Below are 26,168 nucleotides of genomic sequence, written 5' to 3'. Positions count from 1 at the left end.
AACCAGATTAATCATAGAATCCAGTAAGTCCTGATACAAATCATAAACATCTTCAAAAACAAACTTCACCTGAATAAAGAACAGGACATCTTTGTTGTATTTAGTGATGGAAATGATTCACTTCATCAGGCACAGTGCAGAAAAAGAATTGTTTAAAAATTGTCCTGATCACAATAATCAAATCATTAAATTCAATAAGTCATTGTATTAATCACAGACTTTAGTACTTGAATATTAAACGTTGTAGTAAACAATATTTACATGTTATTAATCACACATTAAATTATTTACCATAAAGGAAAATATGGATTTTCTTTGACTGGACAGGATTATTGTAAAAATCAAAATCAATCATCAGTTGTAAATTGAGTTTGGCTCAGGTGGTCGATCAGATGAGTTTGTGTTCTGGTGCTTCATGCTGTGTGAATGGTGTGAACCAAAACAAGCTCATCTTTGGAAGTGGAACCAGATTAACCATTGAACCCAGTGAGTACTGAATAATCATTGTTCATATGGGACTCATAAAACAAAATAACTCATCTACAAAATGACACAGTTTTGTGAGATTAAATGGCTGTTAAATGGTTTCAGTCCAAAAGAATTAAAATCAGCAGCTGAGTGAGTATCAGTCATGATCAACATATTCATTCAGAGCATCTACATAAAACCCCTCAGCATCTCCACTGTTCAGCTGGTATTAAAATGGACATTTTAATAATAGAATAAATGTAAAAATTTGAACCCAGTAAGAACTGATATAAACGTTGCCTGTTTTCCACACAGAATCAGAACATAAAGCTGGAAACAGCAAACGGTGAAATGACTCATTCATCTAAAAGCGAAATAGAAAATTCAAAACTCTCCAGTCCAAAAAAAAAAAAAAAAAAATCTCCAAAATGTCAGGAACTAAGAAAAGGGTCATAATAATCAAGTCAAAATTAATTAATAATAACAGTAGTCATGATAATAATTCATCAAGAAGTGAACATTAACACAGTTTGTTCAGTGTTTATTTTGTACAACGAGAATCATTCACATTTTATTCAGAACAGAATCATATCAAATATATAGTATAAATAAATAGTGCAGAATGTAAAAATCCTCTTTTTGTAAATGGAGTTTGGTTCAGTTTGTCACTGCTGAGTTTGCGTTGTGGTGCTTCGTGTTGTGTGAATACTGGAACTGCTGCCAGGCTGATCTTTGGGAGGGGAACCAGATTAACTGTTGAAGACAGTAAGTGCTGATATACATTGTAATCAATACTTAATCAACATTTATATGAGACATCATTTAAGACCAAAATCATTTAAAACAAACTAGATAGAAATCATCTGAGGTGAAGCCCAGCTGGTGTATTATTCTGTGAACAGCTGCTGACGGTGAATTTTTCATTCATCTCCAGAATGAAAAAATGTAAAATAAATTCATATAATACTGCTGGAAGTGAAAATCTTCATATCTCCAAAGGGTCAGCATTCAGAGTCTTAGAGTCTTGTCTTAGTCTTAGTCTTGTACAGTAAATATCCAGACGTGTACTGGCACTGCTCTTGTTTCTAAACTGTAACCATCACAGCAGAAGTTTGACATGTAAAAGTGTTCTGAAGGACGCTCGGCTCAGGTCGTTCGCCTGCTCAGTTTGTGTTGTGCTGCTTCATGTTGTGTGAATGCTGGGAATAAGCTCGTCTTCGGGAGTGGAACCAGATTAACCACTGAAGGCAGTAAGTCCTGATAGACACCGTAAACAATATTTATCTTTAAAAGCTAACTGGTGGGAAATTATGTTTATATCCAGATTGTAGTAAATTCATTTCATTTCAGAGAATATTTCCCTCAAATGTTCTCTAGCTACGTTCCTTGCCACATACGTTAGTTAACATTCCGTCATTGAGCTAAAAGAAAACTTAACTGGTCGACTTCACGTTTCCTTCACAAAGTGTATTTGCTGTTGCTTATTAGTTTTAGATGAACGTAAGAGGGTTTTATGACCCTAAATGTTTCACTGATTACTATTAATCACAATGGGTAGATTGATCAATGAACCAGCTCAGTCTCTTGGTAAGCGTGTGATGTTTGTTTCAGCTGCTCAGTCAGCTGAGTTTGTGTTTTGGTGCTTCGTGTTGTGTGAATGTTGGTGGTGGAAACAAAATCTTCTTTGGAAGTGGAACCAGACTGACCATTGAAGCCAGTAAGTCCTGATAGAAATTATGACCCAGAGATTTAAAGAAGGTTTTATGAACCTAAATGTGTCAAAGATTGTTATCAGTTACAATCAATAGATTGATGAATACATCAACTGAGCATTAATCAAAGCATCAGTGTCTTGGTGAGAGTATCATTGCTAAACCATTTAAATTAATACCTGCTATGCCATACATATCAAAAAGACATTTTCTTTGGAATATGTAGATAAAATCAAAATAAATACAAACAACTATTTTCTAAATGAGCTTTGGTTTTAGTTTGTGGTGTGTAAATATACAACCAGTCATATTTTAAATTAGTTTAATGAACACACTGAACAAATTTTCAGATGTAAAAAATAACGTTTTTCTAAATGAAGTTTGGTTCAGTTGATCAGTCAGCTGAGTTTGTGTTTTGGTGCTTCGTGTTGTGTGACTACTGATGGTGGATACAAAATCTTCTTTGGAAGTGGAACCAGACTGACCATTGAAGCCAGTAAGTCCTGATAGAAATTATAACCCAGAGATTTAAAGAAGGTTTTATGAACCTAAATGTTTCAAAGTCATTAATCGCAGTACATTAGTTAATCAGTACATTGATCATTACATCAGCTGAGTGTGCATTAATCAAAGCGTTAGTATCATTGCTAAAGCATTTAATTTAATTTAATCTGCTATACAATAACTATAAAAAAGACATTTTCTATATAAAGTCTAAATAATATAAAATATGAAATATATTAAATGTACAATGTTAAATGTACAAATAGCAGGTTAATGTTGTGACTGGACTCAAATGTAAAAACAACTATTTATTAAATAGTTTGGTTTAAGTTAGTAATTTACGGCCATTTACCTTTTACATTAATTCAAACAAACTGACTTTCTGATGTAAGAAATCATGTTTTTCAAAATGGGCTTTGGTTCACTTTGTCAGTCAGCTGACTTTGTGTGAAGGCTCTTCATGTTGTGTGAATGCTGGAGGTGTAAATAAACTCATCTTTGGAAGTGGAACCAGACTGACCATTGAAGCCAGTAAGTCCTGATAGAAATTATGACCCAGAGATTTAAAGAAGGTTTTATGAACCTAAATGTTTCAGATTGTCATTAATCCCAATCAATAGACTGATGAATACATCAACTGAGCATTAATCAAAGCATCAGTGCTTTGCTAAACCGTTTAAATTATTATCTGCTATACAATACATATAAAAAATTCTTTAGAATATAAATCATAATGTGAAATATAAAATCTATTAAATATACAAATAGCAGCTTAATGTTGTGACTGGATTTGAATGTGTAAACAACTGTTTTCTAAACAAAATTTGGCTACAACCATCTACATTTTACATACATTTAAATAACAAAGTGAACACACTGTCTGATGTAAAAATCATGTTTTTCAAAGTGGGCTTTGGCTCAGTTGGTCAGTCAGATGAGTTTGTGTTATGGCTCTTCATGTTGTGTGAATACTGGAGGTGCAGCAAAACTCATCTTTGGAAGTGGAACCAGACTGACCATTGAAGCCAGTAAGTTCAGATAAACTTCATAAGCAACATTAATGAAAGCTGTAGAATTTACCTAAATAAAGTAATCAAGAAATCAATACATTAATCAAGGACTTCAATGCTCAATATGAAACAAAAATAAAATTAATATTCAAATTTTTTATCTTGTTTGATAGTTTAGTGTAATGTGATGTATTTTAAGTGAAGTTAAAAACTGCAGTCAGTCACTCAGTTTGTGTTGTGGTTCTTCATGTTGTGTGAATACTGGATATAAGATCATCTTTGGAAGTGGAACCAGACTCAGTGTAGAACCCAGTAAGTCCTGATTCAAATAAGAAGTTTTATTTATATGGAGCACCTTTAAAAACAAACAAAACAAACAAAACTGCTTATTGTAGTCACACAAAACCAGAACAGAAGGTTAAAAAGACAAAAGGCTGCATTCATCTGCACTCGCTGGTTAGTGAACAGCTGCTGACAATGATGGAAATTATTCAAGCAGCACAGAGCAGAAAATAATTCAGAATTCAGAATAAAAGCTGTGAACTGACATGCTTGGATGTCTAAATGTCAGTGTTTCAGAAACTAAACAGACGCTGCAGTGTTCTTGTCATCTGAAGATTCTTAGAAGCTTTGAGCCTTAAAGAGCCTAATCAATAAATACATGAGCAGGTCTAAAACTGTTTCTCCACTGTACAGTAAATTATCTCAGTTAAACATTTATAATGTGCTATTTTAATGAAAAGAACAACCATTGACAAAATTCAGAAAAATCTCAAATGTAAAAATGGTGTTTTTCTGAATGAAGTTTGGTTCAGTTTGTCAGTGCTGAGTTTGTGTTAAAGTGTTTCATGTTGTGTGACTGGAAGTACAAGTCAATATAAGCTCATCTTTGGAAGTGGAACCAGACTGACCATTGAAGCCAGTAAGTCCTGATATAAATTACGACCTGGAGTTTAAAGAAGGTTTTATGAACCTAAATGTGTCAAAGATTGTCATTAATCCCAATCAATAGACTGATGAATACATCAACTGAGCATTAATCAAAGCATCAGTGTCTTGGTGAGAGTATCATTGCTAAACCATTTAAATTAATACCTGCTATGCCATACATATCAAAAAGACATTTTCTTTGGAATATGTAGATAAAATCAAAATAAATACAAACAACTATTTTCTAAATTAAATTTGGTTTTAATTTGTGTTGTGTAAATATCGCTAAACCGTTTAAATTATTATCTGCTATACAATACATATAAAAAAATTCTTTAGAATATAAATCATGATGTGAAATATAAAATCTATTAAATATACAAATAGCAGCTTAATGTTGTGACTGGATTTGAATGTGTAAACAACTGTTTTCTAAACAAAATTTGGCTACAACCATCTACATTTTACATACATTTAAATAACAAAGTGAACACACTGTCTGATGTAAAAATCATGTTTTTCAAAGTGGGCTTTGGCTCAGTTGGTCAGTCAGATGAGTTTGTGTTATGGCTCTTCATGTTGTGTGAATACTGGAGGTGTAACAAAACTCATCTTTGGAAGTGGAACCAGACTGACCATTGAAGCCAGTAAGTTCAGATAAACTTCATAAGCAACATTAATGAAAGCTGTAGAATTTACTTAAATAAAGTAATCAAGAAATCAATACATTAATCAAGGACTTCAATGCTGAATATGAAACAAAAATAAAATTAATATTGAAATTTTTTATCTTGTTTGATAGTTTAGTGTAATGTGATGTATTTTAAGTGAAGTTAAAAACTGCAGTCAGTCACTCAGTTTGTGTTGTGGTTCTTCATGTTGTGTGAATACTGGATATAAGATCATCTTTGGAAGTGGAACCAGACTCAATGTAGAACCCAGTAAGTCCTGATTCAAATAAGAAGCTTTATTTATATGAAGCAATTTTGAAAACAAATTGTGCTTATTGTATTCACACAAAATCAGAACTGAAGGTTAAAAAGAGAAAAAGCTGCATTCGTCTGCACTCGCTGGTGGAAATGGTTCTCTTAAAATCAGCATAAAGTAGAAAATAATTCAGGATAAAACCTGAGAACTGACATGCTTGGATGTTTAAACATCAGTATTTTAGAAACTAAACAGATGCTGCAGTTTTCTTGTCATCCGACCATTTGAAGAAGCTTCGAGCCTTAAAGAGCCCAGTGAATAAATACTTGACCCAGGCTAAAACTGTTCAGTATCTCCACTGTACAGTACATTATCTAGGTTAAACATTTATAATGTGCTATTTTAAATGAAAAGAACAGCTATCAACAAAATTGAGAAAAAAAAAATTCAGTTTTTCTAAATGAAGTTTGGTTTAGCTGGTCAGTCAGCCGAGTTTATGTTAAAGTGCTTCATGTTGTGTGAATGCTGGCAGTGGATACCAAATCTTCTTTGGAAGTGGAACTAAATTAAGTATTGAAACCAGTAAGTCTTCATACTGATGAATATTGTGAAGATGGGCTTCCATCAGTGTGAACGTTTGTCTAAAATGTGAATTTGTTAGAAACTGAGAACACATTTGTTGTTTTGTGCTAATGGTGCTGCCGTTATCCAACAATTTAAAGACAACAACACCAATGGATGTAGATATTTTAAATCAAATCTGGATATTGAAATCGAAAATAACTTTTCAGTGATCATGTTTTCTAAATGAAGTTCCATTCAGTTGGTCACTTTGTGTTATGGGGCTTCCTGTTGTGTGAATACTGGAAGTCAGTTTAGAATCATCTTTGGAAGTGGAACCACATTAACCATTGAAGCCAGTAAGTCCACACATTATAAATACAGTTCATATGTTTTATTGGAAAATATACAAAACTTAAATAGAGGAACTCGGAGGAAGAGATACAGATATTATAAGTTTGTCTTTTAATTTGGTCAAAAAGATTTAAAAGGAATACTGCAAAGTTGATTGCCCAACAGGTCTACAAGTGAAACTTTAATTACAAATCTGACTTTGTATTTAATAAGTGACTCACTCAGTCTCCGTCCACTTCAGGTTCTACTGACTGGACTCAGTAGGAGGAGGCAGAAATGAATTAATTCCTAAATCATATCTTACTAAAATCATATGAGTAGTTCTAGTTTGTTGCTTTAGTTTTCCTCCAAATGAACTTTTCCTTTCGTTTGACTCTTTGGGTCTTGACCTAAAAAGCAGTACAAACTTCATTTGAAACAAAATAACAAACTCATTCAGAACATGAAGCTAATGTGAAGCTGAACCGCTGATTTAGTCTTTTGAGTTTTCCATCCATCTCTTTGAGTTTGGTGGAGTCTTCTGTTGACTCAGTGATGTTTGTGTACTAAGACTTCAGACTGTGTGACTGCTAACAGGATTATCTTTGGAAGCGGCACCAAACTACATGTTGATGCTAGTAAGTTGAATTTTTTCATTCTGTGGTGAAAGTCTCACAGCATAGTTGTTTCAAGCACCAAGTTAAAGTAAAATACTGCACATTCCTCAGCAAGCAAAATGTGAAAATAATGTTTGGAAATGTAATCTTCATAACCAGAAGCACAGAGAAGTCAATTATACAGCCAAAGATATGGCAACAAAAGAAAACTGAAACCTCAAACTGCAGTTTCAAATTTCAAAGTTCTCTGGATTTCTCTGAAAGATGAAAAAGACATTTTGAATAATTTCACAGATATATATATATATTTCTACAATGACAAGTTGTTGACAGACATGTTTTAAGAGATATTTAATTTGAAAACCAAGAGTGAAAAATGTTCAACGTCTTGTTGAACCTCTGAGGGTGTATTTGTCCTGTCAGTCCGTACTGTGGGACGAACACCGCCAGGGTTGCGTTCGGAGCTGGAATCAAACTGACTGTGGAGACACGTGAGAAAATCAATCATTCATTCAAATAACAGATTTGCTGTCTTTCAGAACACAATATTATCTCTCATCAAACAAATGTCATTGAAGTTTAGTTACAAACTAAGAATTTTTCTCCCAAATAAAACAAATATGTAGAATATGTTGTTTTTCAACTGATTATAAAATTGAGGCACATAGTGTTCATTTCCCATTGTCCAACATGAACAGGTAATCAGTTCATGTTGGCATCACACTGCACTTTGTGAAGCTGTCAGAGCTGCATGCACACACAGTTTATGTTGAGGGGTTTTGTGCTGTGTGAATACTGGAACTTACAAGCTGATCTTTGGGTCGGGGATCAGACTGAACGTTGAACCCAGTAAGTCCACTCAGATTTGTTTTGTTGCAAAGATCTAATCTCTAGACTGGGTTTAATTTGTTTGACATAAAATGTTTAACACCTCAGCTGTCAGTTTAAGTGAACAGTTCAGTTCAGTTTAAAGCCAACATGAAATTTAACTGCTGCTTGGTAAAAAGCTTATATCTCAGAGGTTACACAGCAATATGCCGTCTTTAATCCCGTGTATCACTGATCTGATACATCGCTCTCACATCCAGATAAAACTCTGTTGCCTACAAAATGTTGACATACATTAAAGTACTGTTGATGACTTAAGCAGCTTTTGTGATGCCATCAAACACTGTGTGTCATATTCCAAGATCATATTTGGCCAAGGGATAAAACTGATCACTGATTCAAGTAAGTTAAGAGGGCGGGTGGATAAAAACTAAAAAATGGGTGTCTGAGAAGAAATTATTTAACCAGATTTTTTTCCCAATATACTATACTATAACTGCACAGTACATACATACATACATATATACATACACTATACCATGTTTTATTAAAATTATGCTCCATTTGGCACATTGCACAAAATTAGAGAAGGAAAATTGTACTCTTTAGTCTTTTAGTTGTATTTGAATGCACTCCTTACTGTTAATTATATCAGACACAACAAAGAAAAATGACTCAAACATGTCACATTTAATAATAAAATAGTCCAAAGTCCAAATAGCATCAATCCAAATAAATCAGCTGTTAGTTTTGTTCAAACTATCTGTTGTTGTCTGCGATTAGTTCATAAGGAAAGGGGTTATGGAGTTCTTGTTTATCTCACATCAACTGTGTGACTGTTTCTGGAAACTACAAACTAAGTTTTGGAGAAGGAACCAAACTAACAGTAGGGAACAGTGAGTATAAAACCTAAAAATAGTCTAATATTTCAGCAGAAAGTTATAGAGAGTTATTTAAATAGTTGTACTGGCACTAAAAATTAGCTTCACCCTTGTTACATTAAACTCAATTTCAGCCATCCAGGATTTACTTAAAAGACGGTCTGTTATTGGTGTTTTTAGTGTTATGGAGTATGACCCATTCAGTTTATATTAGAATGATGAAAAACTACAAAAATTGAACATTTTTAACCTGATAGCGCTCATATGTTAGGTTAGGCCAGGTTACGTTTGAACTACAGAACATTTGGCCTATTAACTAACTTTGATATTCGAGTGGCTGCATTACTTTAAATTTAGGTCGTTGGCTCCAGTATTGATTAGTTTGATGTTATTTTAAACTCCATATTTCTAAATATGCCATATTTTAGACTAAAAATATTAAAGAATATTTTTTTTATGTAAATACAAATGTTTTATCTTTATTAAAAAATGTAGACCTGAGATTAAGCAAATACTAAATTTAATCTAAAAAATACATCTGTTTGCCGATGATGTGATTATATTCACTGCTGTGATCTTCATAGTTGTTGTTGAGGGCAGAAACAGTGTGTGACTGGAACAGGAGACAGAAAATTTCTTTTTGGTAAAGGAATACAATTGACTGTTGAATCCAGTGAGTATTAATTTAAACTTGTATAAGTACCTCGATGTTAAACTCCCTACAGTTTAGTCATCTGACAACAGACCAGTCACTGTTTGACAGATTTTAATGTACTTTTGATGATCCTACAGAAATCAGGACCACTTACTCATTGGATTAAATTTATTAATTAGCATGTGTTTGTTGGCAGTTCATGCAAAGGTGTGATTTGATTTTTATACAAGTTAAAATGTAGCCAGTTCTGTCTTGCAACATCACATTTAATAACATATTTTGGTCCCAGTATTAATCAGTAATAATCTGATCCCAATATTAATCAGTTGCCAGAATATGTTTCAATCTGAGTTGTCTCACTAGAACATACCTAAAAACTATTCAAGTCATGTAAATTTTTTTGTTTTATTTTGTTGTTATTTTTACATATATTTTATATATATATTATATTTATGTTTAGTATATTGGCAGCCTCAGGTACTTTGAGTGGTCGTCATGGTTTCATCATCTTTCATGGTTGTTGCACGTCATTTATTGTTATGAGCAGATACTCTGTGTGACTGGTGCTGGGGCAGCAAGCTGGAAAGTATTGTTTGGGAAAGGAGTTAAACTAAATGTGGAGACCAGTGAGTATCATTGACACTTGAACTTCATCACACATTTAAATATGATGAAAAGTCGCATTGTTGGACTGAAGCTGAAAACTAAATATACAGATCTCTGAGCATATTTATTGAATATTTTTTTAAAATAACGTTACCTTCTAAAGGACAAACTCCTCTGACAGACTGTAAAATGTTAAGCTTCTGCAGCTCAGCAAACACAAAGTTCACTGAACAGACTGTTGCCAGCTGCTGGTGTCAGAATTACAATAATATGACAACAGAATATGTCTCAGTGATGAAAAACATTAACTAGAAGGACTTCACTGATAACAACAATAACAAGGCAGAACAAATACATGCAATTTATTTTCACTGGTCTACAGAAAATATTCATTCACTTATTAAATGGAAACACAAGAACCACTACAACCCTGTTTAATGATGTGAAAGATATAGAAATAGAAGGTGTTGTGTTAATCATTTATGAAAAAATAGCAGATGTCAAAGCAGCCTGACATCCCTCCATTTCTTACGCTCACTTTTGGGTTATAACTGCTGGTAGATTTTAGTAGCTTTATTTTTAAAGGTTTCAAGTTATTTAGATTACATGAAGTTCTTTGAATTTGTATCAGTAAACGTACTGAATGCATGTAGTCCCGATCTCTGGGTTTCTGTGATGGATCTTCTCAGAGTGTGACTGGCTCTGGAGTGGCTAAACTCACCTTTGGATCAGGCACCAAACTGACAGTAGACTCCAGTGAGTACATTTCTACATACCATCTACTCTTTTAATGTGCCTCATTGGTACCTCAACTATTCACTGGAAGCTAAAATACAAAGATTAAAAAAACTAAAGAGACTGAATTTGATTTTTATACTTTGATAACAATGAAAGGTTATGTGATGACGTGAATTAAACCCTTTTAAAAACATTTTCAGATTTAGTTAACAAATTGGCAAAAAACTGTGCAGTTTTACAATGAAATTGTGCATGCAGTAATTGTTTAGATCGGATCCACTGTGTGACTGTTGGTGGAGGAAACCTTAAACTCACTTTTGGAGAGGGAACCAAACTAATTGTAGAAACTAGTAAGTATTAAAAATTCATATGTTTGTTAAATGTTAAAAGGGATTAAATTGTTTCTTGATGTCCCAACTCACAACTCAAAGTAAAGTATTTCTGACTATAAACATGGCAGCTAAATATCCAGTCAATTTAATTTTATATTTTTCATGTAGCCCAAAATCTCAAATGTCTCTTAAATTTAATGAAACGTGTTGTCAGAGACAGTACAGTTAATTTAAAATGTCGGTGTTATTAGTATCAAAGTTAGCTAGACTCAAAAAGTGTTTCACAGAATGTGTACACACAAAAGTACTTTTAGTTACATTTCAGCTTCAGTTGTCCATCTGGGGGTTAATGTGGTGTGATTTCACAGAGTGTGACAAACTCTGCAACAGCTAGACTCATCTTTGGATCAGGAGTTAAACTGATAGTTGGCTCCAGTAAGTGAAAATATATTATCTCTTTTTGATGATTTAAGTCACAACTTCATATACATTTCCTTTATTTATACAATCATATTTAATTTGACTACAAATGTCTGCTAGATGGCAGGAACAAGCGATGCTGTTCAGTTTGATGTGTTCTCACATGTTAATTCACAGTTAAAAAGACAGTGACCTCTTCTTGTTAGCTGTAATTAGTCCAGCTTAATGCTTAAATTGCCCATGTAGTTAATGTTCAGCTCACACTGACTGTGTGAATACTGGAGGTAACAGGAGGCTGATTTATGGGAAAGGGACCAAACTAACTGTAGAAAGCAGTGAGTATAAAGAATTTAAATTTTCAACAGTGGTGGATGCATCTGTATGTCATTAATGCCATTCAGTTTTTGCTACTGCAGGTTTTTAAATTCAACTTAAGCTCACTAATTCAAAGTTAAACATTAATGATTAACCTAAGAGGACCCTGTACCGTCATGGTTATCAATACGCCATAGAGTACAGTAATTATTACTGTCAGTTCCTTTGTGCTCCGTTTTTTTGTTGAGAGAACAAACACTGTGTGACTGGGACGGGAGGCTGGAAACTTATTTTTGGGGCAGGCATCAAACTCATCGTAGACGACAGTAAGTTCAGCTATTGTAAATTATCTCCAGCTTGTTCGACTACAAACTACAAACCTTTATATGTGTTATAGTCTGTCCTTTCCTGAAGCACCCACATCATTAGTGTCTTCATTTGTTTTGACTGTGCAGCAGAGTTCAACATTATGTACCTGACATAGTTTCACATAATATGGCTGTGTATACTGATCCTATTTACTCTAAAACCCTAAAAAAGAACAGAACAAAAGTAGGACACACTGACTGACTGAAGTACATACAATAAAATAGTAGTTGCAAAATATACATTTGATGCCACTAAGCTGAAATTTTTCTGGTCTGATTTATTTGATGCCATAGAAACGTTTCCCAGTGTGGACATTATGTCATCAGATTTCTTACAGTGTGAATGGTTACGGAGCAAAAATCATCTTTGGTTCTGGCACAAAGCTCAAAGTTGAATCGAGTAAGTTTTTTATTCACTTCATTCATTTATAACGAATTTCATTTGAGTAAATGTAATTCTAAATTTAACATTTTTCAGCTGTTCTACATCAACGGCATACATGTTTTACAAAAACAAAGCAGTCATGGTAACACAGGCTCTGTTATCTGAGAAGGACATATGCTAACCCTGTATGTTCCAATATAGTTGTTTGGTATTCGCGAGTTTCCCCACTGCAGGACTAATAAAGGATTGTCTTATCTTATACAGTTGCTCAGATCCTTACAATCACTTCCTTTTACCCCAATTAGGAATTACTTGGAATATATTATTTATTATTTCACATTGTAATTCTCAAGAGTGCAGCTTAATGAGGAAGTAGTTCATGTCACTGACCTCTGGGTTTACGCAGTTCAGATTTTCACTGTGTGACTGGTTTTGGAAATACAAAACTCATCTTTGCTTCTGGCACACAACTGAGAGTTGAATCAAGTAAGTTATTTAATTTATTTGCAAGAAGTGAAGGTTGACAGAACAAAGTTCTAAAGTTAGCATTTTCACCTTGGTTTAAAACTCCAATAACTTTGATATTTTTTGAAATTTTTTGTGACTCTTATGCTGAAATTGAACTCCTTATAAGACAAACATCAGATTTAGGTAAGAATTTCTTTAGGTTAGAAGAACGATTATTGAGCTAATGCAACTAAACTTTTTTTAACCTGACTCTGAAGTTGCTGAACTGCTCTGCTTACAGATTTGCAGATTAGATGAACCTTCAATGCAGATGAAATCATTCTGTGGTAATTCTTTTCTGCAGTGTTATCTTGTCTGTGCACTACGAATCACTTGTCTTAATCTGAGAAACTTCATGAGGAAAGGTTTTATGCAGTGGGTTTTCTTACTGTGCGTCTGGCTTTTCAAATGACAAACTCATCTTTGGGTCTGGCACAAAACTGATGGTTGAATCAAGTAAGTTACTAAATTAATGTCTAAGAAATTATGTTACATCTAACATTACATTCAGTGTTTCTCACCTCGTTCTCAAGTGGCTCATATATAAGTAGAAAACAGTACAAAACACAAGATAACCTTTTAATTAGGCAGACGTTTAGATTCTGATTAAAACTTGTTCACTCCTGTATCCATTCTGAAATGTTTGTCTGTACAGACCTCTCTAACACAGCTCTGATTTACACATGCTGATTCTTGGCCTTAAATCCAGTTATTTTTAAGCAACATGAGATTTTGTCAGAATACATTAGTACCCTTTCTTTGCAAAATATAAAAAGATCATTGACACAAGGAAATGGTCTTCGTCACTGATGTCAGGGTTTATATAGCTGTGTTTTGTATTGTGTGACTGACTACACAAATGCAAAGCTAATCTTTGGTTCTGGTACAGAACTTAAAGTCAAATCAAGTAAGTACATTTATTAATTCGTGACATTATAGAGTGCATTACATTTTCTTTACACAGTATATCAAACATTCACTTATATCACTGAAATCCAATGATTTCTAATGGTTTCTCATAAATGTCATCTTGCATATCTTCATGAGGAGAGAGTCCCATGTCATTATTGTTTTGAGTAAATCAGGAATAGGAATTAGAAGCCTGAACAAAACTAACAGTAGAGAGCAACCAGTATCAACAATTTTAAAAATTCAAGAAGAAAGTGACTAATGAATCTGATATACTTTGATGATGATCAAATTGTTAGGTTGCCTGACTTCAAAACACTTTGTATATTTTAAAAACTAATCTCCATCAACTCAAAGCTTGATATTTACCACTGATTTATGAGAGAATACTTAGCTGCCATAGAAAAGTTAATGTTGACTATTGATCAAAGACCAAGATAAATCTAAACGGAAATCAACTAGAAAAATGATCTCTTCACTGTTGACAATAAATGTTTATTTCTGTTTGTGAGGAATCATGAGAAGATAGTTTGGAGTTGTTGCACAGGTCAGATTCACTGTGTGACTGCCTCAGGGTCAAACCGGAGACTTTTCTTTGGAAAGGGAACCACACTAACTGTCGAGAGCAGTAAGTAGAGCTCATATATCCAATGAGTAAATTACACTACTTTTGTTGTTCAGACAAGCTGCATGGTATTTCATTAACTTTATATAATCTACATAAAAGTATATGATAAAAATAAACATCATAAAAGTATCACCTATACTGAGCTATGCAAGTTTATTGGCTGCATGTTACAAATAAAACCAACATTATACAACCTACAGCTGGTAAACCTCTGCTATAGATATTATTTATGGAAAAATTGGCAGTTATAACGAAAAGAAAACTGTACTTAATGTTGATAGCGTTCTGTTTTAAATAATTTCAGTCCAGTGCTGAGCTGAGATCAGTGTCAGCGTTTCTGTAGGTGTTGCAGTCACAGTGTGACTGGTTCTGGAGCGTATAAGATCTTCTTTGGTTCTGGCATGAAACTCATGGTAGAATCCAGTAAGTTTGTTTTATTCTTCCAATTCTACAGTTAGTTTAACTTACTTTTTGTCAAGATCTCATTTACAACATTTTTAACTTTCTGTGAATAGACCAATTTATTAATACTGTCCACCATCATTAATGATTAGGGACATTTTAGTGGGTTTGGCATTAGGTGAAAGACGTTTTGTTTAGGCATAACTTATGACCTAGCTGTACTATGATACATGTTTACCTGAACAGCTAAAAAAATCATTGACAAAATGTACCTGTGAATATTCAAAGTTTGCATTAATGAATGTTTTTCGCACGTGAAAAAAGATTATCTTAAAGAAAACCTTAAAATGACACCAGGTGAATATAAGACTAAGACATTTAATCAACTAAATATTGAAACAAATGAGTCAGATTTTTTTTTTTTTTTTTTAAATTGTTTCTTTCAAACTGGTTTTACTTCACCTCGGTTTCATATCACAGATGTATATAGATATTGTTAAATTTCTTATTTTGGAAAATTCAATGCAAACATTTATATAACGCTGTTGAAACCAAAAGTCCAAAGTTTGTCCAAAGTTTTCATCCAATGATACAACAGTGAAACTAAAAATGTACAGAAAGAAAATATAAAAGCATGTAGTTTTAGTATTTCAATACACTGAAGCTGAACGAGGTTCTCAGTTATCGCTCAGCCTTCCTGAACTGTGTGACTACAAGTGGTTACCAGAAAGTCCAGTTTGGATCTGGAATCAAACTCATAGTCCATGAAAGTGAGTAAAAACTCTTTAACACAGCTGAATTATGAAAGCAAGTTACTATAAAAATACACATTTCAACTTTTATTTAAAGTTTTAGTTTTTTAAATCTTGTGGGAGGGAGCTTTTGTGACGTTATTAACTGTTTTTTGCACATGCAAGTGATGTAACTCACGATGGAGATTTCATCATTCAATATTACATGAACATGAACTAATTAACAGGTGAATTAAATTATTCGCAACTGGGAGGGACTGCACAAAAGCATTACATTTTGAAATCTACATCCCATTTAATTTAAACACAACCAGCAACTCTTCATTTACTCAAGCAGAACTGATTCAACACTAAAATATTTCCACTTACATACAGACATGACACGTCAAAAATCAAATCTCAGTGTTCAGCTGTAAGTTTATGTGTTGAAGTATCTCAGTGTGTGAATGACGGGACTGGAAGACTGATGTTTGGACAAGGAACTGAGCTGAAAATACAACACAGTAAGATTTTTTAATTCATGAATTATTATTATTCATGAATTGAATCAGTTAGTGAAAACTCAATAAATACAAATTAAGATAAGAAGAGATTGGGCTTTATTAGTCTTGCACTGTTGAAATTCACAAAAGGCTAAAATAGCTTGATTTGCATTGCTGTGTTGGTCAATAATAAGAAATGCATGACACATGTAAATGTGTGAATTTACTTCTCATTGTCAATTGAAGACATTTAGCTATTCTTTAAAACATTGCTAACTTTAATAGTTGACACTACATGGACAAAACAATGACTTGGTTAATCGATGGCAGTTTTATTCAGCTGATGTTACAACACCGCAGTACGATGCAGTTAACATTCATACGTCTGAATTGCACATTTGTCATGTTAATACGTTAATTCAACTCTTAGAGAAGAATATTTCTGATCCATACAAGGCAAAACTGAAAATGTAAAAAGAACAAAATGTACAATTGAGGCTGTGAAAGAGTGTCTCAGTTATTGATCTGACTTCCGTAACTGTGTGACTGGAACTGGTCTTCAGAAGATCCAGTTTGGGTCAGGAATGAAGCTCATCGTCCATGACAGTGAGTAAAAACTGCTTACAAAATCTGAATCTCCGCACAATAAGCAAACGTTCAGTGAGAGACCAAATACAAGCAACCTGAAACACATTAAGTCATGTAAAAACGTGATAATGTCAGATGATGCAGTTGTCCATCATGGAAATTAAACTAATGATAACAATACAGGATATAAAAGAATTGCACTAAAGGAAGTTTATGTGTCCCTGTGGGACAAATGTCTGGAATATTAAAAATATTTTTATAATTTTATAGAGTTTCTTTTTTTTTTACAAAACCACATTACTTACTACGGTTTTCGTTAATTTGGTTAGTTGTGTATAAAATGACATCATCAGCATAGTGTTAACTTGAATGCTTGTTGTTCAACCTGTAGTTATTCCTGTTGTATTTTCTGGCAGTTTCATTTGTCTAATTGCTTTCATGATGAATAATTATATCAATCTGGAATCTAGACCCCTTTTTCTTTACGTGTAATAGGGCACCGTTGAGTGGACTTTTTTATACGTTAGTAAAATCAATGACACAAATCTATCCTCAGTTTCTTCTTTGAAAACTATGGCTGCCTGAATGGACATTAATTCTATAGACAGTCAAGATGTAAACCTTTTAATCAATAGTATGAAAAGGAACATTCAGGCTTTTGTTTTGGTCTTCAAATGGTCATGATGATCTGTTCTTAAGTATTTGCTCTTACATTTCCTTTTAGTGTTACTGAAAGGTTTAAGGGGGCCTTTAAATACATTCTCTTCCTGCATTGTGCATTTTTACTGACATGCAACACTGTGTGACTTATGGAGCCAACAAACTGATTTTCGGCTCTGGCACAAAGCTGTCAGTTCACACCAGTAAGTCTCTTTGTCTTCTGCATTCAATATTAATGTTCAAATAATACGTCACAAAAATTTAATTCAGCATCTCACATCTTGTAAAATTTGTGAGCACAAATGTTTGTTATTTCTTATTTGATCATCATCAGAATTTACCATTGAAATCCAATTTGTGCTTCCGGTTCCCATTAATACAGAAGCCACTTGCATATTTACTTCTAAACATGAAAGATTTACTAATTGTCACCTTACAGGGAGTCAAATTAGACAGTGTTAGATGGCTTGGTTAAAGTTTATTTTGTGTCTGACATTACTGGATGTTATATTCTAAGAGTTTAGATGTTCAGAGGTTTTTGAGCTGATGACATGTACAGTGTGAATGACGGCGCTCGCAAGCTCATCTTTGGGAAAGGAACTAAACTCATCGTACAATCCAGTAAGAATGAACTTATTATTCTAATCTTTGACGCAACTTTCAAATTTCAGTACGAACTAAGCAAACTACCAAGTGTTGTATGGAACTGAGTAACATAAGTAATTTACTAAGACCCCCCCCCCCCAAAAAAACAAAGCAGTATAAGTAAACCAAACTTTAATACAGTTTTCACAAAGTAAATAAAGCAAAAGCATGTTTACAAAGATATGCTTGTAAAGATTAGTTAGAGCAGAAGATGATGATTTAAGAACACTCAGCTTCGACTTATACATATCTGAAGGCAGTGACGTGATATATAACATCAATGACATATCTAAATTATTGTTCAAATGTAAGTCCAGATTCAAACGACTCATGAAGCGTCTCAGTGTGTGAATGACAGGACCATATCACAGGATAATCTTGCTTATTGCTTTTGAATAATATTTACTTAAGGCACACAAAAGAAAAAAAAATCTATACATTAAGTTAATAAAGTTTCTCCAGGTTCTGTGAAATGAATAGTGGATATATTTCTGAGCGAATCAGGATGTCAGCTGCCATGAATGCCATATTAAATAAACAGAACAGACAGCATGTGGTGATCAGTGATTTTGTTTCAGCTCATTTTGATGTGTGACTCAGACTGGAGTCCAAAAGATGCTGTTCGGATCAGGGATTCGTGTCTCAGTAGAAACAAGTGAGTCCATTTTCAGTTCATTGAGCAGCAGATCAAGTCGTCCTGCTGACACTGCATTTGATACAGATGCAGCTTGGTGCACAAATATATTCAGGGAGAAATAAATATGCAACAAAAGTTCATAAATAAATTATAAAGACCTTTTGTCTTCAAATTGTATAGTAAAATTAGTTTGCTGAGTTAATTAGTTGGTACATAAAATAAACACTGACTTAAGGTTGGTAAAATCTCTTCATTATTACTTAACCTGGAACCTAACAGTGATGCTTTTAGAACAATAAAACCTTTCAATGCATATCACAAAACTGCTCTGGCAACACAGACAAAGAACCTTTAGGTTTAGTTCAGCGATGTCCACAGAAATATGAGTTCTGCTGATAATTCAGTGTAGTTTCTGCTGGTTTTCCCTCAGTGCTCGTTAGCCTTTTGTCCTGTCAGTAGGTTTTTATTGAGCTGTCATACATGGTGTGAATAGCAACAATGTGAAAATCAGTTTTGGTTCAGGAATTCAACTGAAAATTGACTCACGTGAGTAGAAAGTTTTATCAAAATCAATTCTGGCATGTGTCACGCTGGGTTATTGGATATGGACTGTGGTTCTTTTTTACTGGGATTCCTTCAACCACATACACTTTTTGTTTTTTGTATTCATCAGGTGCCAAAAGGACTCTTGAACAAAATATTTCTTAAACATGCTTTTCTTTTCTATGTGTCACTACTAAAGTCTGGTCAGGTTCATTTTTCTTATTGGCTACAATGATTAAATACACTTCTGTTCTGACACAACAAAATACATCACATTTTTGTACTGCAGTATTTCAGTCACACCCATACGGTTTGAACATAAATCAGGATGTGTCCTCAGCTTTTGTCTTCAGTCTAAAACACTTTAGGTCGCCTCCTTAAAGAAGCAACTACAGGCTCATTAAGTTAATGGATCACATGGACTTGTGAGATAACCAACAGATGAGTTACAGCTCAAAAGGTTTGTGATGAAGAAGTTAATGGTATTTGTTCAGGTCTGTCCTGGTCTAAAACCCAGATGTAAAATATGGCCCCCGGACATTACAGTGTGTACGTACACCTCAGAGTGATGTAGTGAACTGTGCTGCCCTGTGGGGACTGTTGGGGAGTGTGTGAAGGTTTTTGTTCTGCAGTCGATGAATGTGTGAATGTTGGGAACAAGTTAACTTTTGGAAGTGGGATCAAACTACACATCCAGGCTCGTAAGTCCTTCATCACCTTTAGAATATGCGTCTTAAATCAGTCACGTGTTTTCATGTTCTGTGATGGATGGAGGGAACATCTGCTTTGGAACAGCAGAAGTTCTTGTTTTGTCAGGTGACTGAAAACACAATATGTCCTGCTGCAATTCATTCTGGCAGGAAAGCTCAAACTAAAAACATTATTTTCACGTAATTTTCTGGATTTGTGATTTTGACCATAGTCGGTTCTGTGTTCCATAGAACAGGTAAACATTGTAAAGACCACATAAAGGCATCGTGGTGACACAACATGTGATTTTTGTTTTTAATTTTACATGTCTTCTTATCATTTAGTGGATTTATAAAGTTTGAAATTTGCAATCTTTACTTTATCCTTCAAACTATCATTTATGCCAGCTTATGAAGCTTAACTTAAGTCCGGAGAGTTGATTCACATTAACGTTCGCCAAGCGACTTGTTGTGTTGCGGCTGCTGACTGTGTGAACGCCGCTGGCTTTAAACTCACCTTTGGAGCTGGAATCCATTTGAACGTAGAGACGAGTGAGTCATGACAAAACAAACACATGAAGACACTGATAAATGACTAAAATCATGTCAATCTGCAGCGAATTCAATAAGTGAAAAATCGCTGGAATTTTGTATTGTTGAAAAATTTCTTGAATAACCACTAAAATGAACCCCTCATATGGATTAATAATTAATTCCTCGATTAGCTGTGACCAAGTGAGAAACGTTGTCAGGAGAACGAAGGCACCGCGGTGCTTTTTGAACGCCGCTAACGTACTGTGTGACTAATGTGGACTACAGGTTCGTGTTTGGATCTGGTCTCCAAGTTACTGTAACATCACGTAAGTGCGTTTTACAACATTTCTGACTGTCAAGGTGAGCTGGCTGTTCGATGCAGAATATAAGAACGAATTAGTAATCAAACATTTAAACTTCAAGATCTGATTATCATTTTACTACATTACATTTTATCACACATTTTATTGAAGAGCTTTTTAGAGCAGAAGACACTTGGAATAAACATGAAGCTGCTGACTTTTTAACACAATCAACTAAAACTTCAGATTCACTGTGCAGCAAGATGCAAACATATTTCCACACTTTGTTTAAAGAAAACACTGTAAGAAAAGATGTTATGTTCTACTTAGAAATGTATGGATAGTTAAACTTTACTGACTTTGTTGCTACCAGATTGTAACGTCAGGAGGTGAACTTAATTATCGTGAAGTAACGATAAAACTGCAGAAAAACACTTATTCATATTTTAATGTAATACTTTAACTCACAGCTGTCAGGCCTGCATCACATCATCAAAACTGAAAACTAAAAAACAAAACTAAAACCTCAAAATAAATGGACCTCAAGTTGCTGCTTCCCAGTCCAAATAAACGATAGTTTGGAACTATTACTAAAACGTATTGATTTAATTTCTCATGTTTCACAGCATGAGTACAAAAACTCTGTAGGATAAATATAACAATAACATTCAGTGTTTCATATGATGTACAAACACTGAGTGCTCTCACTGTGTGGCTCAGCTCGGACTCACCAAACTCGTATTCGGTGATGGAACCAAACTGCTGGTTGAAAAATGTGAGTTAACAAACACAAAAGGCTCATTTTAATACAGATTTCACAGTTACATGTAGAGAAAAGGAAACTGTTTTATTAATGACGTCTCTGCAACACCTTAAACTTTTCATGAAGAAAGTTGACATCGAGAGACTTTTCAGTATTTTATTTCCAAAATCAGTTTAGCATAAATCTCATTCTGTGCCAGTAGAAAGTCAGTGGCGTCAGTGTTTACTGTATACTGCTGTAGTACAAAGTACACCACAGCACACTAAAGCATTAACAAAGCTAATAAGAGATGAGCTCTACTTTTTTGTGTTGTGTTTCATCAGTTAAACACTCAGACGATCAGTTTAATGGACGTTGTGTTGAAGTAGGGCTGCTCTGGTTTTTGTTATCCGTTTGCTTCCTGTGTGACTGACAACAACTTCAAAATCATATTTGGATCTGGAATCAGAGTGTTTGTACTGTCAAGTAAGTGTGTTGTCTACATTAACCGATGTGCACTTTAGTTTTCATTACAAGTCAAAAGTGTGGTTATTACAACACTCACTGGAGAGTCCTAACGTACATGATGGCGACGTTCTTGTGTTTTCACTGCATGTGTTTGTAGAAATAGAAACATACAATTTGCTTCAATGGTCAGTGACAAAACATTTAACAACACAAAGACTTTAAACTGTTCTGGACGAAAGCAAACTCCTTTCTGTGTTTATCACTTAGTCTTGTTAGTCTTAAATAAGTGTTGAAAATACACATCACAACCACAAACAGATCTGCTGATTTCTTACAAAGAAAGAAATAATTGAGAGGAGAAAAATGTTTTACTCTGTGGACCTGAAGACTAACTTAATGATAAAACTCTCAGTTAAGTTGCTTGAACGTCCATTCAGTCACAGCAGTGCAGTTTGTGTTTGTGCTGCCAGACAAGTCGCTGTGTGACTAACATCAGGACTGTATTTGGTGCTGGACTCAGACTGGTCGTTCTGTTAAGTAAGTGTGAACCCTGAAACTGAACTCCTGCTGGATCGTGATCATATTAACAACCCGATCGTGCCATATTAAAAAAACACCTCAGTTTTTGATTTTCGACTCACTGGAATTTCCAGTGATGTAAAACAATGGCGTAAACTTGCCTCTGAAAAGAGTCCTGGTAATCGTCCATCAGTACAACAATGTGTGACACAACTGGGAGGCAGCAAACTCGTGTTTGGTGCTGGAACTGCACTCGCTGTTCAAATACGTGAGTTGACGTTTGTTAAATTTGAACTCGGCACATTTTAAATGCCACAGTTAGCACATGTCAGATAACAGGACAGTCTGGTTGGCTCCATCTGTCTTTGTTTTACATTAAAATGTCATCAGTTCTGAAACCTTCTTCTGCAATCTTCTGAAATATAAGCGTCACTCAGATACAATTACAACAAAATCCTGTTTGGATCACGATCGAATGTGGCCGTCGTGTTGAGTAGGTTACCAATAAAATAAACGTTTATGTATGTAGACGTTCACACTGTAAAAGCTTCTACAAAAGCTTCAGAAGTTCTGCTCTCACCATTTATTAAACAATATGTCAGAAGTTTCATTTGATTTGGGATCCTTTCAGGGTATCCAAAAGGAAACATTAACACTTCATGTCAGTAAAAACTGCAGTCAGCAAATGACAAATGGTACTACATGAAACTTTATTTACAAAGCATTTGTAACGTTACATAAACAATACTAATATTTCTAGTGTGCTGCAAATAGAATGTGAATATACTAAAAGATTGTGTAACATGTAAGTACTTAGATGTCTTTTGTAACTGGACAAAATTAATTAAGAAGTTAAAATGCATTGTGTATATTTAAGTACTACATACCACACAGTACAACACGTCCAGGCAGGTCCACTTTTTATAAGTATATTCAGCTGCCACGCTGATTTGGTATTTGAGCAAAAATAATAAAAAATATATTCACAATTCACACACTTTCAATGTGGAGAGCATCCAAACATGTTCACAGCTGCTGGTGAAACGTAAAAACAGTGTGAATGAGTCTCATTTGATTAAAAACCGTGTGTTTCCAAAAACAGCGGCAGATGTTTTCCAGCTGTGCGACGTTTCAGATTGGGTGTCGGCCACTGTGTGACTGTGAGCGACATCTTCTTTGGCGTTTTGTTGGATGTACTTTCTCCGAATGCTGGCAGAGTCCTGAAAACATCAGTGGGGTGTCCACGTTATTCCTGAGTGTTTATGAGTTGTACTTTTGTGTTTTCCAGGGGAGGAATACGAGCCGTCCATCTACAAAGTGGGAAACGATGACACCCAGGTCTGCCTGGCCACTGGTTTCAGCAGACACAACGGGGCTGAGGTCGATCCTTTCAATGAGACAAAAGCTGTCCGGATATCAGGAGACTCGCTGTACAATCAGGCAGTCGTCTTATCTTCAGGGAATGAAGACAAATGTGAGAACTGTAAGTGTCAACGATGGATGACGTCTGATTAAATCATTTTCATCGTAAGACCAAAAGACACAGAAGAACTGAATGGAAAGCTGGAATCATGTGAATTTAATTTGGAATATGAAAATAGAAATAGAACGATTATAAGTTTAGATAAGAATCCGTTGAAAAATGAACGCACAACTCGTTGAATTTCCTGTTTGCCAGTTTCCTCTTTGCCTTGTGATTTCTGTCTAAATGGTAGCTTCCTGTCACTGGTTCAGGGAATGTCTGACTGCTAACTTACACTGTGAAGAGATCATCGCCGTGAAAACTACTGATCACTTGTTGTTTCTGATATGTTTCAGTGGAAGACGGATCTGATAGCTGTGAAGGCAACGTGGAAACAGGTGTGTGTACTGTGTGTACTTTCAGGTGGTGTTTGCATTGTTTAATGCAGGGTTTAATCTCTGATGTTCGCTGTGTGCAGATCCCACGATGAACCTCGCATCACTGACCGTCCTGGGCCTCAGACTTCTCTTCATCAAGACCATCGTCTTCAATGTGCTGATGACTTTCCGACTGTGGATCAGTCAGTGTAAGTAGAAAACCACATGATGCCAGTTTTTGTGGGAACCCAGTTAACAGTTTGGCATCTATTTCCCGTTTTATAAGACATAACAGGAAACAGGAACAGGAAACATTGAAATGATGGTATCTGAGAAGATGTTAACATAGACTGATGATCAATCAATTGATCAACAAACAACTCTCAGATTGATGGTCCAATAATCTTTGATTGCTTCCACTTTGTTCTGCAAAAGTTCCTGCATTGATTCAATTTAAAAACCTTCTAGCAGCTTGAAGGACACAATCCCAACTGCCAAGATGTTTTCATATGAAATTCCTGACTGGTTTAGACTTGGTATAACACATCAGCATTGACCAATTATGATGACCGATTGATTATGAAATGATGTCGAGCATGACAGCTCCACACCTTCAGTACAAAGCACCTTTACATCCCACTAATTTCTCTGAACTTCCAAAGGACGTAAGGTTGAAGTGGATGGTTGGACATACAAGACTCAGGGTTCGCGTCCAAACACAAAGGTTTTAATAACCGAATGTTGAAAAAAATAAATGGATTCAATATCTGACCTAAACTCCAGTCTTTCGTAAACCTTAACCAATAGCCTTGAGTACCATTAAACTGTTCATCATGTTTTAGTCAGCAGATGTGGATTGTGACAAAGGAGTCAGAATAAAATTTTGTATTAAACATTCATGTAAACATACAAATCAGTCCTATTAGAGTAATTTTGAGGAGACGGCGTTGCGGTTATGGACATGATTCAGAGACAGGAGGGACTCATGAAGACATAAAAACAAGTCCAGTTTATCCTGATCATCTGAACCACTGAGGAAAAAACCAAGGTGAACATGAAAGTTATTACCTGAACTTTGTGTTAGAGTTTGGAGTTATGCGCTGGCTCAGCTTTGACCTGTTGTGCTTACCGTAGCTGTTTAGAAATGTCCAATGCATGCAGCATTTCGGGTACATTTAACAGAGCTCCTAATCGGACTTGATGGTGAAACTGGACTTGGCTCCAGTGGGATGTTGGTCCAAAGCCGAATGTTATCTGAAAGGAAAACACAGTAAATGAGAAGCTAACAGTTCAAATTCAAATTATTTGTCTTAAATTCTCAGAAACACCTGATGATGTTAACATAAAGATGCATATAAATGAATTCCAATTCAAAGTTAGAAACTGTTCGTGTTTTTCATTTCGTTTTTGGTTCTGTCTTGACTGCGTACTTCTCGACAGAACATAAGCATGGATTCTCATGCTGTCATTGTAGCCTCACGTGTAGTTTGTGTTGGATTGTGCAAAGCTACAGACAGCAGTTCATCCAGAAGTCAAGTCAGACCGGATGTGAAGAGCAGTCAGCAGATCTCATTCTGTGTTTTCAGGTGTGGTTGCTTTAATATTTTTTCATGTTTTATTTTGTAGGAATCCACCAGAAAAGCAGTTCAAGACGATGGACCGACAGAACGACTTCCTGATCTCGTGAAAGAGTCATCGCTCAGCTTCATTGCTCCTGTCATCATGTATAGCA

General features: G+C 34.9%; 1 gene segment (V, D, J or C); it reads left to right on the top strand.

The window, feature by feature from the left end:
• Positions 1-68: 68 nt before the first annotated feature.
• Positions 69-24,653, top strand: LOC124068943. The segment is given in 4 exon segments: positions 69-486; positions 23,886-24,080; positions 24,416-24,457; positions 24,538-24,653. Coding segments are annotated over 4 exon segments (447 nt in total).
• The last annotated feature ends 1,515 nt before the right edge of the window (positions 24,654-26,168 follow it).

This window comes from Scatophagus argus, chromosome 13, assembly GCF_020382885.2.
Source record: "Scatophagus argus isolate fScaArg1 chromosome 13, fScaArg1.pri, whole genome shotgun sequence".
Lineage (NCBI taxonomy): Eukaryota > Metazoa > Chordata > Actinopteri > Scatophagidae > Scatophagus > Scatophagus argus.
The sequence above is the reverse complement of the archived record's forward strand: the minus strand, read 5'-3'. Positions and strand labels throughout refer to the sequence as shown.